This window comes from Delphinapterus leucas, chromosome 1 (assembly GCF_059928025.1).
Source record: "Delphinapterus leucas isolate spDelLeu-1000000601 "Yukka" chromosome 1, BTC_Dleu_Yukka2, whole genome shotgun sequence".
NCBI classification, from domain to species: domain Eukaryota; kingdom Metazoa; phylum Chordata; class Mammalia; order Artiodactyla; family Monodontidae; genus Delphinapterus; species Delphinapterus leucas.
In genome coordinates this window covers 21975930-21990601 of record NC_143129.1, presented here as the reverse complement: position 1 = coordinate 21990601, position 14672 = coordinate 21975930, and the positions used below count along the sequence as shown (strand labels likewise).

At 38.1% G+C, this 14672-nt stretch overlaps 1 protein-coding gene across 8 annotated transcripts in view; it reads left to right on the top strand.

Annotated features, from left to right (window-relative positions):
* GPATCH2 (G-patch domain containing 2) overlaps positions 1-14672 on the top strand; it is a 187991-nt gene that overhangs the window by 106046 nt on the left and 67273 nt on the right. For 7 of the 8 annotated variants that reach the window (XR_016392013.1, XR_002645345.3, XR_016392015.1 and 4 more), the window contains exons 7-8: positions 7348-7387; positions 13913-13983. The exons of the other annotated variant lie outside the window; for it this stretch is intronic. Coding sequence is in view for 3 of the 7 variants with exons in the window: in XM_089906860.1 (XP_089762986.1) it covers positions 7348-7387; positions 13913-13983 (111 nt within the window). In the remaining 4 variants the exon portion in view is untranslated. The remainder of the gene's footprint in view (positions 1-7347; positions 7388-13912; positions 13984-14672) is intronic. 8 annotated transcript variants of the gene reach the window in all.

Genomic DNA, 14672 nt, shown 5'->3' with positions numbered 1-14672 from the left:
TTTCTTGTGATCCTTAGTATTTTTATGTGATCATTTGTAACAGCTGGGAAAGTAGGTAGTTAAGACCCTTCCAGGGAGAACAAAGATGGGTGTTTGCCTGCTCCCTCTACACTGAGCTTAGGTGTATTGCCATGAGGGGACATTGTTCCTGTGTCTGTTTAAAAACTGCTTCTTTGTTTGCTGTAGTCCTATAAGACTAGTGAATGCAAGCTCCACTTGTCAGAGCCAGGAGATCCAGGGCCTGTCCCTCAGGAGGCAGCTGCAAAAGCTGGGGCACCAGACATGTGTACAAGCTAGCAGCCTGGTTTTGTTTTTCCAGCAAGCAGGAGTGAGGAGGCAGGGGAAGTGACCCCAGGCCCCTGGACTCTGAGGAGGATGGCAGCCAGCCCCTAGATGCATCCTCAGTTAGACTCTAGAACCTCAGGCGGCAGCTTGTAAGGTTTGCCATCAAACCTTTGCCTTCCAGGAGGAGACTGGGAGATGGACATTTTTAGGCAAACATCCGGCTCCCTCTGGGCTGAACCTTGAGGGACAGCCACAGAGAGCTCTCACGTGCCCATTAAGAACTGCTTCTTTCTTTGCAGTCCTTTGAGTCTCAGAGCTGGGTGCTTCAGGGACCCTACCCTCAGGCGGGAGTCTTAAAATTGCCTTTCTTCCACTTTAGAAAAAAAAGATGCCCTCTCAGTTCTGATCTTATCTTGGCACATTTCCCTGTAGTGTAAAATCCTCTTGGGTTCCAAACAGGGGGTCATTCATATTGTACTGATAATGATGTTGACAGATTAAATCAAATGACTAAGTCACAAAGCTTTATGCAATTTAGGTAGTTACTAATTCTTTGTTTTCAGCATCTGGTAGATTATTAAAAATACCGCTTAATCTTGAAATCATTGTGTGTGATATTTTTTGGCGTAAAACTCTGAAGGAGTTCAATAATCAAGTGTTGGTTCTAACCAAATTCCTTTTATTTCCATTTGTCAATTTGTGTGAACAAGGTTTCTGAGCACTCAAATTGTTAAAAATATCAGTAGAATTGATGCTAATGGTAATATTCATCAATGGATATGTGAACTAATTTGGGGGGGAAACGTGTTAATGATAGCTTTCTAATAAAATTTTATTTTTATTTTTATGTTTAGTATTCTCAAAATGTATTTATGTTGGTTTAGTTGAGTACTAATGAAAACTATTTCAGACCTTAAGTAACTGATGGTTATCAACTAACAATTATTATTAGCATTGACTAACTTGTAAACTTTTCAATATAATTTTTACTCTAGTTTTATAGTCACAGATCCTTAAGGAAATGTTATATGTGTATTTATATACATGTGTATGTATGTTATATAGATATACACACACATTTTTGTTGCAGAAGACTGTAATAGGATAACTAATAAAAGACTTTCAAGGGCTTCCCTGGTGGCGCAGTGGTTGTGAGTCTGCCTGCCGATGCAGGGAACACGAGTTCGTGCCCCGGTCCGGGAAGATCCCACATGCCGCGAAGCGGCTGGGCCCGTGAGCCATGGCCGCTGAGCCTGCGCGTCCGGAGCCTGTGCTCCTCGACGGGAGAGACCACAACAGTGAGAGGTCCGCGTACCGCACACACACAAAAAAAAAGGCTTTATACTTTATATATATATAAGGCTTTATACTTTGTGTACTGCCCATTTCACCACGAATAATTTTCTTAAGTTGAGATTTAATAAAAAATGTTTACTGCTATGTCAAGAATATTCTTAACTGAAACTGGCTTTTTTGTTTTCCCCCTGCAAGTTCATGGCAGTGAGGAATACAGTGACTACTAGTTCAGTATTCCAGGGACGTCCTCACTCCCGCCCAGGGCTGCATAGAATACACTTTGAAGACAACACTTTGAGAACCACAGGCAGAGATAGGACCAAGAATACCAAAATTCACGTATCATCCTAGGTCCTGAAGGTCGTGTGGAGCTCCCTGTCAATGTCCTCTACATTGACACATGTACCTTAGCCTTTTGGCATCCTCAGTTGTAGTTGCTGCCAAGATCTAGTTCTCACCTAGCATATGGCTTCTTCTTAATACGCTCTCCTCTCACCTTAATTTTTATTCCCATGTCTTGATCCATGAAACCCTATTATAGAATATTGAGTTAGGAGTTTAACAGACATTTCTACTTCCCCATTCCTCAACCCACCCCCTTTCTGTTGTACACTTCTTCATACTTACAAATCTCTTCAATAAGGCAGTTATGGTTCACAAGGAAGATGTTCAGTGTAGAAGATTATATTCCATTTCCAAAGTTGATTCGAATTTTCAGTGATAATCTGTAAACTAGCGGTGTCCGATAGAACTTTTCACAGTAATGGAAATGTTCTGTATCTGCACTGCTGATGATGGTAGCTGCTAACCATGTATGTCTAGGGCACTTGAAATGTGGCTAATGCAACTGAGGAACTTAATTTTTAATATTCATTTAAATAGCCATAGGTGACTAGTAGCTACCATATTAGAGAGCACAAGTTTAGACCATTATGTGCACAGGACACACTAAGTTAATATAAAATTATGCTTCTGAGTCAAAAAATAGAAACTCTATAAAAAATAGAAACTCTAAAAACCAAAATCTGTATTATAAACTGCTGTGGCTCTTTCTTTTTGGAAAGTACTTCTTTAGGAGACATCAGTTAAGAATTTTGAGGTTGGCTTTGTCCTTTTGCATAGCTGTAACATCATTTGACTTCTCATGAAATCCTGTACATTTCTGCTACTTGTAATTCAGCACTGTGGGTGAGGGCAAGGGATTAAGGAACAGTGAGAAGGAATCAGTGTGGAGCTCTGAGTCTGCAGAGATTTTAGTTCAAAAAACCTTGTTCCCTAAAGCTTTATTATCTACTTCTTACTTAAAAGGAAAACAAAAAACTCCTTTCTACTCCAGTTACCGACCACATTGCTCTGCTAAAAAGAACGCGATAGCGAGGGCTCCATAGGTGATGGCTAGTCCCATTATCAACAGGGCAGGTGAGGATTAAATGAAATAATGTGTGTCAGGCTCAGTTCTTAGACATCCCCAAACTGCATCTGTATCCTAGAGGGAGAAGTGAGCCCAGAAACCACATGCAGCCCCTCGGAATCTTGAGAACAGACAGGCCATCCAGCTCTGTCTCTAGGTCTAGCCATCCCGGGCAATTGATCAATTTCAGACTCTTCTGCGTCCCCTCCTCCCAGGTGTGCGTTTCACTGTTAGCCCCTCCCTCATAAGTCCCCTTGGGAATCTTGGCTCCAGTGTAAATAAATGCCTCTACAACTTCATCCTCTTTCACGGCCTTTTTTCCTCCGCTGTCTTTACATAAATTTGACTCTTTGGATTTCAAGGACACTACTTTCTCTAGATTTCCTGATTTGTTCATGTTTTCACTAAAAAGTTATTAAGTAACCTTTACATTCCATGAGTCCATTAAAAAAGAGAAAAAAAGAAAACGGAGCAAAAGGGAAAAACTCCCCTCCCCCAAATTACCATAACTGAAGGCAATGAAAGAGAATGGTGGTTAAGAACCCAGGGTGTGGAATCAGACAGCCTCGGTCCCAGTCTTGACACCAGTGCCTGCTAGCTTTGTGACCTTGAACAGCAATAGCACTCTTCCGTAAGGTGTGAGGTTTGAATGAGGTAATCTACATATGACCCTTGCCACGGTTCCCAGTAGGTATCAAACATTTACTGAGATACTGAGTTGTGGGAGTGTTTTTACTGCTACTTCTATTATTACTACCACTACATTTCCTTCCAACTACTATTACTGTTCTGTTACTACAATTATCATCAGTATCTCTTTCTTAAGGACCTCCAATTTTTTTTATCAGGATAAATAAACAACTACAATATATGAATATAACTGCTTTAATGGAGACATGTGCAAAGGTATTGAAAGCTTAGACAAGGAAACATCTAAACCTAACTGGGTGAGTTAGACAGGCACCTGTGCCAGTCTTTTTTTCTGCCTCAACTTCTGCTACCCTAACTGGTGACAATATGTATAATAGTTAAAAGGAACATGAGCTTTGGAATTGAATATATAGGTTTGAATTCCAGCTCTGCTACTTTGTTATGAAATCTCTGGCAAATCACTCAACCTCCCTGAGCCTGTTTCTTCACTTGCAAAACGGGGGTAGTACCTATCTTGTGGGATTCTTTAAAGATTAAACGAGAACACTGCCTGCCTTTCAGTAAAGCTCAATAAATGTTGGGTTCTCCAGTTGAAACTCTCATACTTTGAATCTCTTTCACCAGGAAGAGTTCAGTCCCTTCAAAGAATCACCCGCTTAGCTTAAGCCCACCAAGAATAATCTCCCCTTCTTAAAGCCAGTTGTGCCATAAAACACAACCTAATTGTAGGGGTGACTATCCCATCATATTCACAGGTCGTTCCTACGTTCAAAGAGAGCAAGTTGTGCAAGGGTGTGGATCACTGGGGGTCCTCTTAGAATCCTGCCTACCATCCTGTTCCATAAACTCCTAACCTTGGATCAGTCTGTGCAGCTACCTACATCCACTGCTCTTCTGCTGAGCACTGGTGAATAAGATCATACAGAGTGAAGTAAGTCAGAAAGAGAAAGACAAATACCGTATGCTAACACATATATATGGAATCTAAAAAAAAAAAATGACAGGAATAAAGACACAGACCTACTAGAGAATGGACTTGAGGACATGGGGAAGGGGAAGGGTAAGCTGGGACGAAGTGAGAGAGTGGCATGGACATATATACACTACCAAACGTAAAATAGATCGCTAGTGGGAAGCAGCCGCATAGCACAGGGAGATCAGCTCGGTGCTTTGTGACCACCTAGAGGGGTGGGATAGGGAGGGTGGGAGGGAGACGCAAGAGGGAAGAGATATGGGGACATAAGTATACGTATAGCTGATTCACTTTGTTATACAGCAGAAACTAACACAACATTGTAAAGCAATCATACTCCAATAAAGATGTTAAAAAAATTAAAAATAAAATTTAAAAAAAGATTATATGATTTGTTGCTACACAGATATATAATCTTGAACTTCAGTAGATCTTTCAGCAATGCTTTAGCATGACCTTCCGTAACATTTTATGTGTCCCCCAAAGCTATTCTATGTCTTGTCACCAAGCCCCTGTTATAACCTGCCCATCTCCCCACTACCCCCAAGAATTTGACCTTTTCTTCAACTTTCCAAAGTAAGGCTGTTAGTCACAAATTTGGATGAACTTATCCAAATATACCTTCTTTCACTTTCCTTTGTCTTAGTATTAGAGGAAATGATTTTTCTTCTGTCCAAGGCTGATTCCAGCACCTGTGTCTGTGATTGGAAAGAACATTTTTTTCTTCCAAAAACTTCTTTCATTATATACGACATTTTTAAACCTCTTCTTTTCCATTTTTTTCTGTTCTCTCTCCCTCTCATACTTTGAAAGCCTAACTTGTAGAAAGAGTGGATTATACTATACCCACTTAACTTCCTCACATCCCACTTCTTCTGTACCCACCTATGACACTATAATCCAGATTCTTCCCACACCACTTCCTGGACACTTCTCTGGAAAAGGTCACCAGTACCTAGAAATAATAGCAAAGGAAGAAAAACAAATTAACTGTCAACTTTAGGAGAAACAAAAAGAAAAATTCAGCAGCACAAAGTATTCATGTAGTCATAGTATCTGTAATTCACAACTGATTAAAAATGGTGTTATAACTGGAAATAGGGGTTTGAGAGTTATAAAAGAGCTAAATTTACAATAATAGGAAGTCAATTATTAATGGCTAAAATCAATCACAAAATATCAGTATAACCATATTCTGTAGAAATACATCATTAAATACCAAAAGAAAAGGCAGAAAGAGTTGACAGTGGTTTCTCTGACCAGAGGCTTAGGGGTCAGGATAGATGAAACAAACACTTTTTGTTTATTTGTTTTGTTTTAACTGTGTGTATGCATTTGATTTTCTAAAAAATAGTTTTCTTTAAAGAAAAAGGGTACAATCCATAGCAGAGGGGAAATTTATCAGTCAGGTTGTCGGGGAAATGCAGTAAATAGTTGCTAGTTGGTGATTAATCCACATGTCATTTACAAATAGCTGTAAGTGTCCATTCCCACAGCAAAAATGGAATCTGACCTGCCAAAGAGCATTACTGTCTATGAGCTTGAGAAATGTTCCGGGAAGAGCATAGACAAAATAAGAGCATATTAATATAGAGGCTGTTTATTCCCAGGTTCTAGTACCACAAAGGAGAATACATAGAAGTGTTGGAGGGAACCAGGAAATGTGCCCTTTCCACGTGAGCCCTTTGTCCTTTGTGGTATGGTGCGCTGAGCACCTTGGGCAAATAACCTAACATCTGAGCCTCAGTCATTCCTGCAGCTGGAACATGAGAATAACCTTGTAAGGTTTTTGTGAGGATGGGAAATAATACATACATGTCATGTGTCTAAACAGTGCTTGGCACATACCTGTACTCAATATGATGAAAAACTAGATAGCATTAATATTCATGAAAAGATAGATAGCATTAATAATAACATTAGTATCGTTCCCTATGATTGTGGGCTTTTACTGGCTTATTTCCCACAATGTCTCTCTCGATTTCCTCGATGTTTACGGTTAGTTTTTAAGCAGAATACTGGCCAGATGACTGGGCACACAGCTAATGATAACTCCTGTTGAAAAGGTATCACCAGATAGACTATTAGAAGCCCGAGTTGCAGCTGGAACAGTATGGGGTGGGCCAGGCAGGGTGAGGCACAGTGCAAGAACGGAACGTTTCAACTGTGCCATGACTTATATGTCTCCAGTGTTGTTGTTGAATTTGCTCTCAGCCAGAATCCAGAATCCCATGGAAGGAATGGGATCAAGAGACCTTCAGCTGATGCTTTAGAATTCACATCAAGGGCCTTGTGTGATTGTTGCTCGGGACACAGCCAGAGGATATAATATTCTTGTATTTTTAATGTTTTTTAAAACTCCAACAATCAAAAGGTCATCATTTGTTGTAATGGTGCTGTAATTAAGTTGTGGTGAGTGATAGCATTTGTAGATTTTATAACCAGAATCGATTCATAAAATGAATACAGTCCCAGCAGTTTATGTTAACATAATTAAATGGAAATGTAATTCTAACTGAGTTTGTAATTCTAACTGAGTATGAGCACTTTTACATTTCTGTCAAAATTGGTGTAAGTCTAGGATTACATGAAATATCCATTAAAATACAACATATTTTAAGGCTCTGTTGCTGGTGGCATATACATTTCTTACAGCACTTGCAGACTGATCACGTGAGAGCATGTGCTTTTAGTGAGTTTCCTGCTAACTCCTTTTCTCTTTCCTCTGCAGCCATTGGTTTAGCCCTGGGGCTAGGACAGAGCATGGCCAGGTAAGGAACATTCTAATCCAAAAGGAAGTTACTCAGTCTTTCAAATATTTAACTATCTCCCTTCAAGGTAGTAGATCAGTTTTATGAGAAAGGATAAAGTCCCAGGTTATTTTAAAAGGAGTTCATTGTGCCGGTGCTGATACATCACTAGTTTGTAGGACTTCACCGCTCACATATGTTTTTCGCAAAGTTAAGGTACCAAAATAGTACATATGCTTGAAAAAATTGCTTTGTATTAAACAAGATCAGCCAGCAAGAGAATATTTTTATTTTTGAAGTTTAGAAGGTGATAATGTTTTCTTACAAGCGTATGTTATATTTCTAAGTGAGTTTTTTTTTTAATTTTTTATTAGTTTCATGGCAGCACAGTGATGAGTTGACTTAGCAAGAACTTGACATTCATTTTGGTTAACTTTACATATAAAATAAGTAGTCTATCTTCTTCGTTGAATGTGTTAGTTCTCTCTCTGCAGCGTGATAAGGTAATTTAGGGCTTAAAATTTTGATAAGTTGTAAAGCATATATGTTTTGGGCTTTGCATCCTTGTTAAGCCTTTTTTTTTCATTATGGATTCTAAGAGTTATTTTTTAAGTGGGTCAATAGTATGATATGTAAGAAATACCTTTAAATATATGCGAATGAAAAGCCTCAAATTCACAGGGATCATTTCTTCTGAGGGGTAGGTAGGTAGGTCGGTAAAGAGGAGATTGTGCTTAGTAATGGTAATTGGTAACATTATTTCATGTATTGGTGATGTCTTATCTCTTAAGCTGGGCAGCAGGTCCAGAGCTGGTTGCACATACCATAGTTCCCTTTCCTTATAACAGCAAAGTGCCAAATACTTCATTATAAGCTTTACTATATTTCTTAACACACATGAATCTAATTAAAGAAAAATATGTGAATTCAGTTTAATGATTTTTGGTAAACTTGGCCTTTTTCCATGAGAGCAATTTGCACCTTTAAATGTATTTCTCACAATAATAGAATATATACCGTTATTTCTAAAGTTTTGGAAATTAACTAGGCTACGTTGCATCCGCAGTGTGTGTGTTCAGAATGTAAAACTTAGACTTTCTGCTTTCCCAAATGGTTCCCACCCTCTGTGTAAAATGATTACAGTAAGACTCTGCTTCTAGTAGTAAGTCGCATCAGGATATAGTTTATCCCCAAATACGATTTTGTAAAGATCATTTTCCACCTTCTAGAGTTTGAGAAATACTAAAGTAATGTTATAAATCTGTGCTTTATACTGTAACTGGCTGCTTCCAGCCAGACTTTTTTTCTGTAATTAAAAATTAACAAATAGCTAAGAACATACAGAGAAGAAAGGTGACCGATCTTCTTTTTGTTTAATTTTTAAATATTTTAGACAAATTTTTGATTCACCCTTTGGCTTAAACTCTGATATACCATTTCAGATTTTTATCTTGACTAGATAGGTTATTAGTTAATGAACACAGTTGATTCTTGTTGTTTGTAGTAGCTATGTTCTGTGAGGTTGATAAGAATACTGATGAACGTAGCAAATACTGAAAAATCGCTCCCAGGAAAAATACAAGGTTAGGTTCCTGAGAATCTCTGGTCACAACATTTTCATTAACTAATCAATACATATCCTTATTTGATGTGTGTTTCTGTTTAAAGACACCTCATTTAATACATATTATTGATTCATTAACACTGAACTCATGGCCAGCAGCACTATAACTAATTCCTGAAGGGAGCTTGTCTAATGCACATATTTTCTCTATAAAGCCCATCACAACCTTCGTGCACTGGGGAACACTAGACAGCAGTTCAGCACGATACTAGGAGGCTACTTTAAACAATGAAGATAAGAACAAGAAAAAAATGCAAAAAAACATAGCACTGAACGGACCTCGAAAAAGACACTTGTTTATAGTATGAAAGCTGAAACAAGAAGACAGACATCACCTTGTCAGACCTCGGCTGAGAACATGCGCTACAGGGGACTCAAATTTCTGTCACTCTGTGCATGTCTGCCAATGACTGCTAAAGCACCAGAAGTATTGATTTTGGTGTTACAAATAAATTTTAGCAAATAGGTGAATTTGCAAGTACAGAATCCATGAATAATGAGTAGCAGTTGCACATATACGTGTGTATACAAATACACATGCAAACTACTCATGTTTTGAGGGATAAAATTTTCTTATTCAACTTAGACCTAACTTTAGCACAGTAAACTATTGGCTAAACCCAGGTCCAAGGTAGGACCTAAATAAAATGCAAGATAAAATGCAAGACCATGAAAAAGTATAAAATCCTTCAATATATTGTTGAATGAATGACTATTAGCATGCATGAACACCTTTTATTTTTCCCATACCAACTTACCAACATAAAGAAATGATAATATTAACCCCACTTTTGAAATCCCACCCCTCACTGCTTTCCCCACCTTATGATTCCCCTTTCTGTTCTTTAGTGCAAAGTCCCATTTCCATTTACATCATGCATACTCAGCGTTTCTTTATCACACATTCAGTAAATCACTGTTGTCCATCAGCCGTTATCTCTCAGGTACTCTTTATTTCTACAAAAAGAGGTATTTATATAGACAACATAGCTTTTCCTCTGAGGTGGGTAAAATCTGGGGCAGGAAAGCAGTAACTACAGGATGTTGGTAAATGTTTGAGAAAACCACAGAGAGGGCACCACAGAGGCCACAAAAGAAAAAAGTGAAAGGTGGCTCAGTAGTAGAAGTAAGGAGACAGAAGCAGCTGCAGGAAGCCTCATTTTGTGTGTGTGTCTTTTTTAATTCTGAGGATTTTCCTCCTTGAATATCTAATGATGTGACATTTTTGACTGAGTTTACTAGTATCTTAAGGAGCCACAGGTCATTGTTTAGAGATTACTTAGTTCTCCTTTTAAGGTGAGGACCCTGTGAAAGGCCAAGTGTGGAGAGACTTGAAATTCTTTTGTAGACATTTGAGGAGTTACCTGAAAAGTGGCAGCTAATCAGAAACAGTCTTGAGCTTGAATGCCTTCTGAACATCAGGTGGTAAAGAAAGGATTGCCGTGGAATAAGAATTCTGCTCTTTGCTTTTTCCTCTTGTGCTAGGAACGTGACACGCACAAAATAATCTTTTAAAAGTAGCATGAATAGCCACAGAAATTCTCAGCTCCCTTTCTGTCACAGGAGCAACCATGATCCACTTGGAACATTTCTCTTCCTGGTTTCATTCAGCAGATTTTAAAATTGCGTACCTTTTGTAAACCTCACATTGTACTAGGTTTTGCGTTTATGAATGTTCATGTCATTCTTATGTGAGTCATTTTTTAATATACATCTGCAGGTCACTCACTAATAAGGGAATTGTCTCTCCGTTTGGCCTAAGTCCAGCAATCTGAGAGTCAGAAGGTAAGAAGCACTTCGCACCATATTCAGAAGTTCTGTTATTAATCGGAGTTGATGGTGTTGAGTCAGAGCCCTGAAAACTGACCTCACTTGTGACACTGATAGGAGTCCAAGGAAACAGGAAAAGTTAGCAGTAAGAGAAGTGAAGAATCTTTCAAAACCTGATGAGCTACTCTTGCTTATCAGAGCAGAGCTCCAGGACTCTTGTGTCTTTTATCATGAATTCCTGATCTGATGCTCCTCCTACCCCCTGCCACCCTTTTTTTTGTTCGTTGGGGCAGAGCAGACACGTGTTGGGAAACTTTCAAATACAAATGTATGTTTTCTATTCAAATAACACTCTGGATTAACTTTTTCATTTTCGCCCCTTAAAAGATCTAGGTTCCCATATTAACCTGTTAAATTCATGACCCAGAGATCTGAGTCTGTATTTTTCTCTCTGAGCTTGATTTTAAATTTGCAAAGATACACCCAGACTTATAATTTTAATGATAAAATGAGATAATTTTGTGATGACTTTTTAATATAGATGCATTATATTAAATAATTCCAATATTTGTCTCTTTTTATATACAAAGCCCATCAAAACTATAAATTTGAGGAAGAAAAGAAATTCTCATGTGAATCTAATAGAAGGAGCTCTAACCTTAGAGTTAACAGAAGTTGCTATCTCATTTTAGTTCATCCAGATGGTGGCCTCCCTGAGAACTAAGCAGACCTAGTAGGTATAGCCTAATATTTATTTTGGTTATTATAGTTGCATTTTTAAAAAACTAAACTGTAGAATTCTTTTCTTATTTAAGAACATATGTTTGGGATTTTTTGAGTTCTTTGTTTAAACTGTTTTAACACAAATATCAGGAATAGTGTTCACGTATCCGTCTTATCTAACAATTAGAAAAGTTAGTTAACTACTACTATTATTTGAAGGTGGAGGTAGAGATTTTATCATGTCACCTCTAGCTATCTGTGTCACAAATGTTGGTTTGTATATGTTTCTTTACAAAGGCACTAGAATTAGAAATGCCAAAGTAATTAATTTTTTTTTCAGAAGCAAATTAGCTTTCATGGTACGAAGTGTTTCTACATTGAAACACTTTCAGATTAATGGACTTAAAGATAAATTGTTGCTATTTTCTATAAGTAGTAATAATTAGGTATGGCTTCATCTACATATCAGATACTATATCTCATTCCCTATTTCTTTATCTCATTCATTCATTCACTCATTCATTCAACAAATATTTATTGAACACTAAAAATGTTCCAGGCACTGTGCTGGACCTTGGAGATGCAGGCAGATTGAATAACTAAATCAAAGGGCCAAGGTGAGCAAGAATATGGTACACGCTCCAAACTGAAAAGTTCAGAATGGCTGGGATTTACCATTTAGAAATAAGGAGCTTAGGGCTTCCCTGGTGGCGCGGTGGTTGAGAGTCCGCCTGCCGATGCAGGGGACACGGGTTCGTGCCCCGGTCCGGGAAGATCCCACGTGCCGCGGAGAGGCTAGGCCCATGAGCCATGGCCGCTGAGCCTGCGCGTCCGGAGCCTGTGCTCCGCAACAGGAGAGGCCACAACAGTGAGGGGCCCGTGTACCACAAAAAAAAAAAAAAAAAAAGAAAAGAAATAAGGAGCTTAGGTTGGGGGGTAGGAGGAAGCATAATAAATTATGAGTTTAGAAATATAATCAAATTATGAAGGGCCATGAGAGCCTTGTACAAGATTTGGGGGTTTATCTGAAGAGAATAATGTAATCAGATCTAGTTTTAGAATTATTGGCTGCAGTGTGGAGAATGGATTAAATGGGAGTGAGGCTGGAGGCAGGGAGGCCTTTGGAGAGGCTGTTGTAGGTGAGGGAAAATGATGGCCTGGACTGGGATGTTGGTGGTGGGGATGGAAAGAAGCAGATATTTAAGAGAAATATAAAGTAGTCTTATTTAGTTAAGACATTCCTGAAATAATGTTCTTTGTGATCTAATTAAGTTATTTTCCTTCTCAAGGATGGCCAAATATGGCTAGTAATTGACTCTAAATGATGTCATTAAATAGTTCAAAGCAGTTATGTCATTAGAAGTGACTGATATTGGTCAGACAATAACCACCGACAACCAGGCTCATTAATTATAATTGTAGCATTTGAACCATTTACTCAGCACTTTTTATACTCTGGTCATAGTGCTAAGCCTTTGACATGATTTATCTTATTTAACACTCACAGCACCCTTACAGGTAGATATTATTGTTATCTCAATTTTCCAGGTGGAAACTGAGACTTAGAGACGTTACACAGCTTATAAATGGTAGACCTGTTTTTAAAACCTAGTGACTTGTTAGTTACTGGTATAGCTGGGATTCGAACCCAGATCTTTCCTGCACTATTACTCCTAAGATTTCTATTTTTATTAAGGTTAATTTCTAATATGCTGTACAACTTCTTATTAGCCCAGTCTTGCATATAATCACATTTCTGCATAAATAAGATAAGCTACAGTTTGAGAGTACACACAGCAAAAAGTATTGACTACTTGGGTTTTTTTCTTTCCAATTAGTTAGGCTAAAGCAAGTGTGAAGGGAAGTGTATGGTGAGGCATTTTGAGGAGGCAGTCAAATCTGTATTTTTTTTCTAATTATATATTTCCAAGCCAATAATTTCTTTGAAAAAGAATGTTTTAAATGTTTCTTTACATGTTAGGCCAGTAAATACAGAGAAAGTAAGATTAGATCTTTTATGTCATCGTAGGTGACAAAGCCTTGAAATATTCGTAGCTGAATGCACTGGTAGAAGCATTGGTAAGAGAGGTTGCATTACTTTTACCAGGACCACTCCAGAGAACCAGAATTAGAAGTGAGTCCTAGACCTCCAGCTCTAGGCTGTATATTAAGTGACTATAAGAGCAGTGTAAGCTGTCAGGCAAGCACTGGCAACTCTTAGCAACATTTTTATAAGTGTGTCAGTGGCATCTCTAGCAAAAGTAGTTGTCTTCGTTTTAAGAAAAACCAGTAAAAAAAACAAAAAGAAAAAAAAGTAATGCAAGTGAACAAATAGTGTCCCTCTGAATGAGAAGAATACTTTTCTACTTACAAAATAATATAATGGAAATATTTTTGTTTCTACAACTTTGTTTTAACACTTTGGACAGCATCAGCTTCTGAGAGATAACCGAGCTGAAAGAGGACACAAGAAAAACTGTTCTGTGAAAACAGCCAGCAGGTAAGCAATTTAAAATCACTTTTAACTCTGATCATTAAATCATGTGATTTTTTTTTTTCCATACCAATACGAATATGGTGAGTTATAGTTGGGATGCCTTTGGCTCTGAAGTGCCAGCTTAAAATATTTTATGTATTGTTTATTAGAATCTATTTCAGAATTACTAGTAATGAATAGAAAGATACCGTTCTATTTGTACTTTTTTAAGCTGATGAAAAACAAAGAGTACCTTTTTTTTTTTAACATCTTTATTGGAGTATAATTGCTTTACAATGGTATGTTAGTTTCTGCTGTATAACAAAGTGAATCAGCTATACATACATCCCCATATCCCCTCCCTCTTGTGTCTCCCTCCCACCATCCCTATCCCACCCCTCTAAGTGGACACAAAGCACTGAGCTGATCTCCCTTGTGCTATGCGGCTGCTTCCCACTAGCCCTCTATTTTACATTTGGTAGTGGATATATGTCCGTGCCACTCTCTCACTTCGTCCCAGCTTACCCTTCCCCCTCCCTGTGTCCTCAAGTCCATTCTCTATATAAGAGTGCATTTTTAGAAGAAAAGAAAATCTCTGCCACCCATAACTAATGAATTTTAGATCAAGATTTAGAATAATTAGTTTATTTTTTAATTTTGAAAAAGAGAATTAATCTTTTCCCCAAAACTTAAATGGTACTTAGGCTTTATGA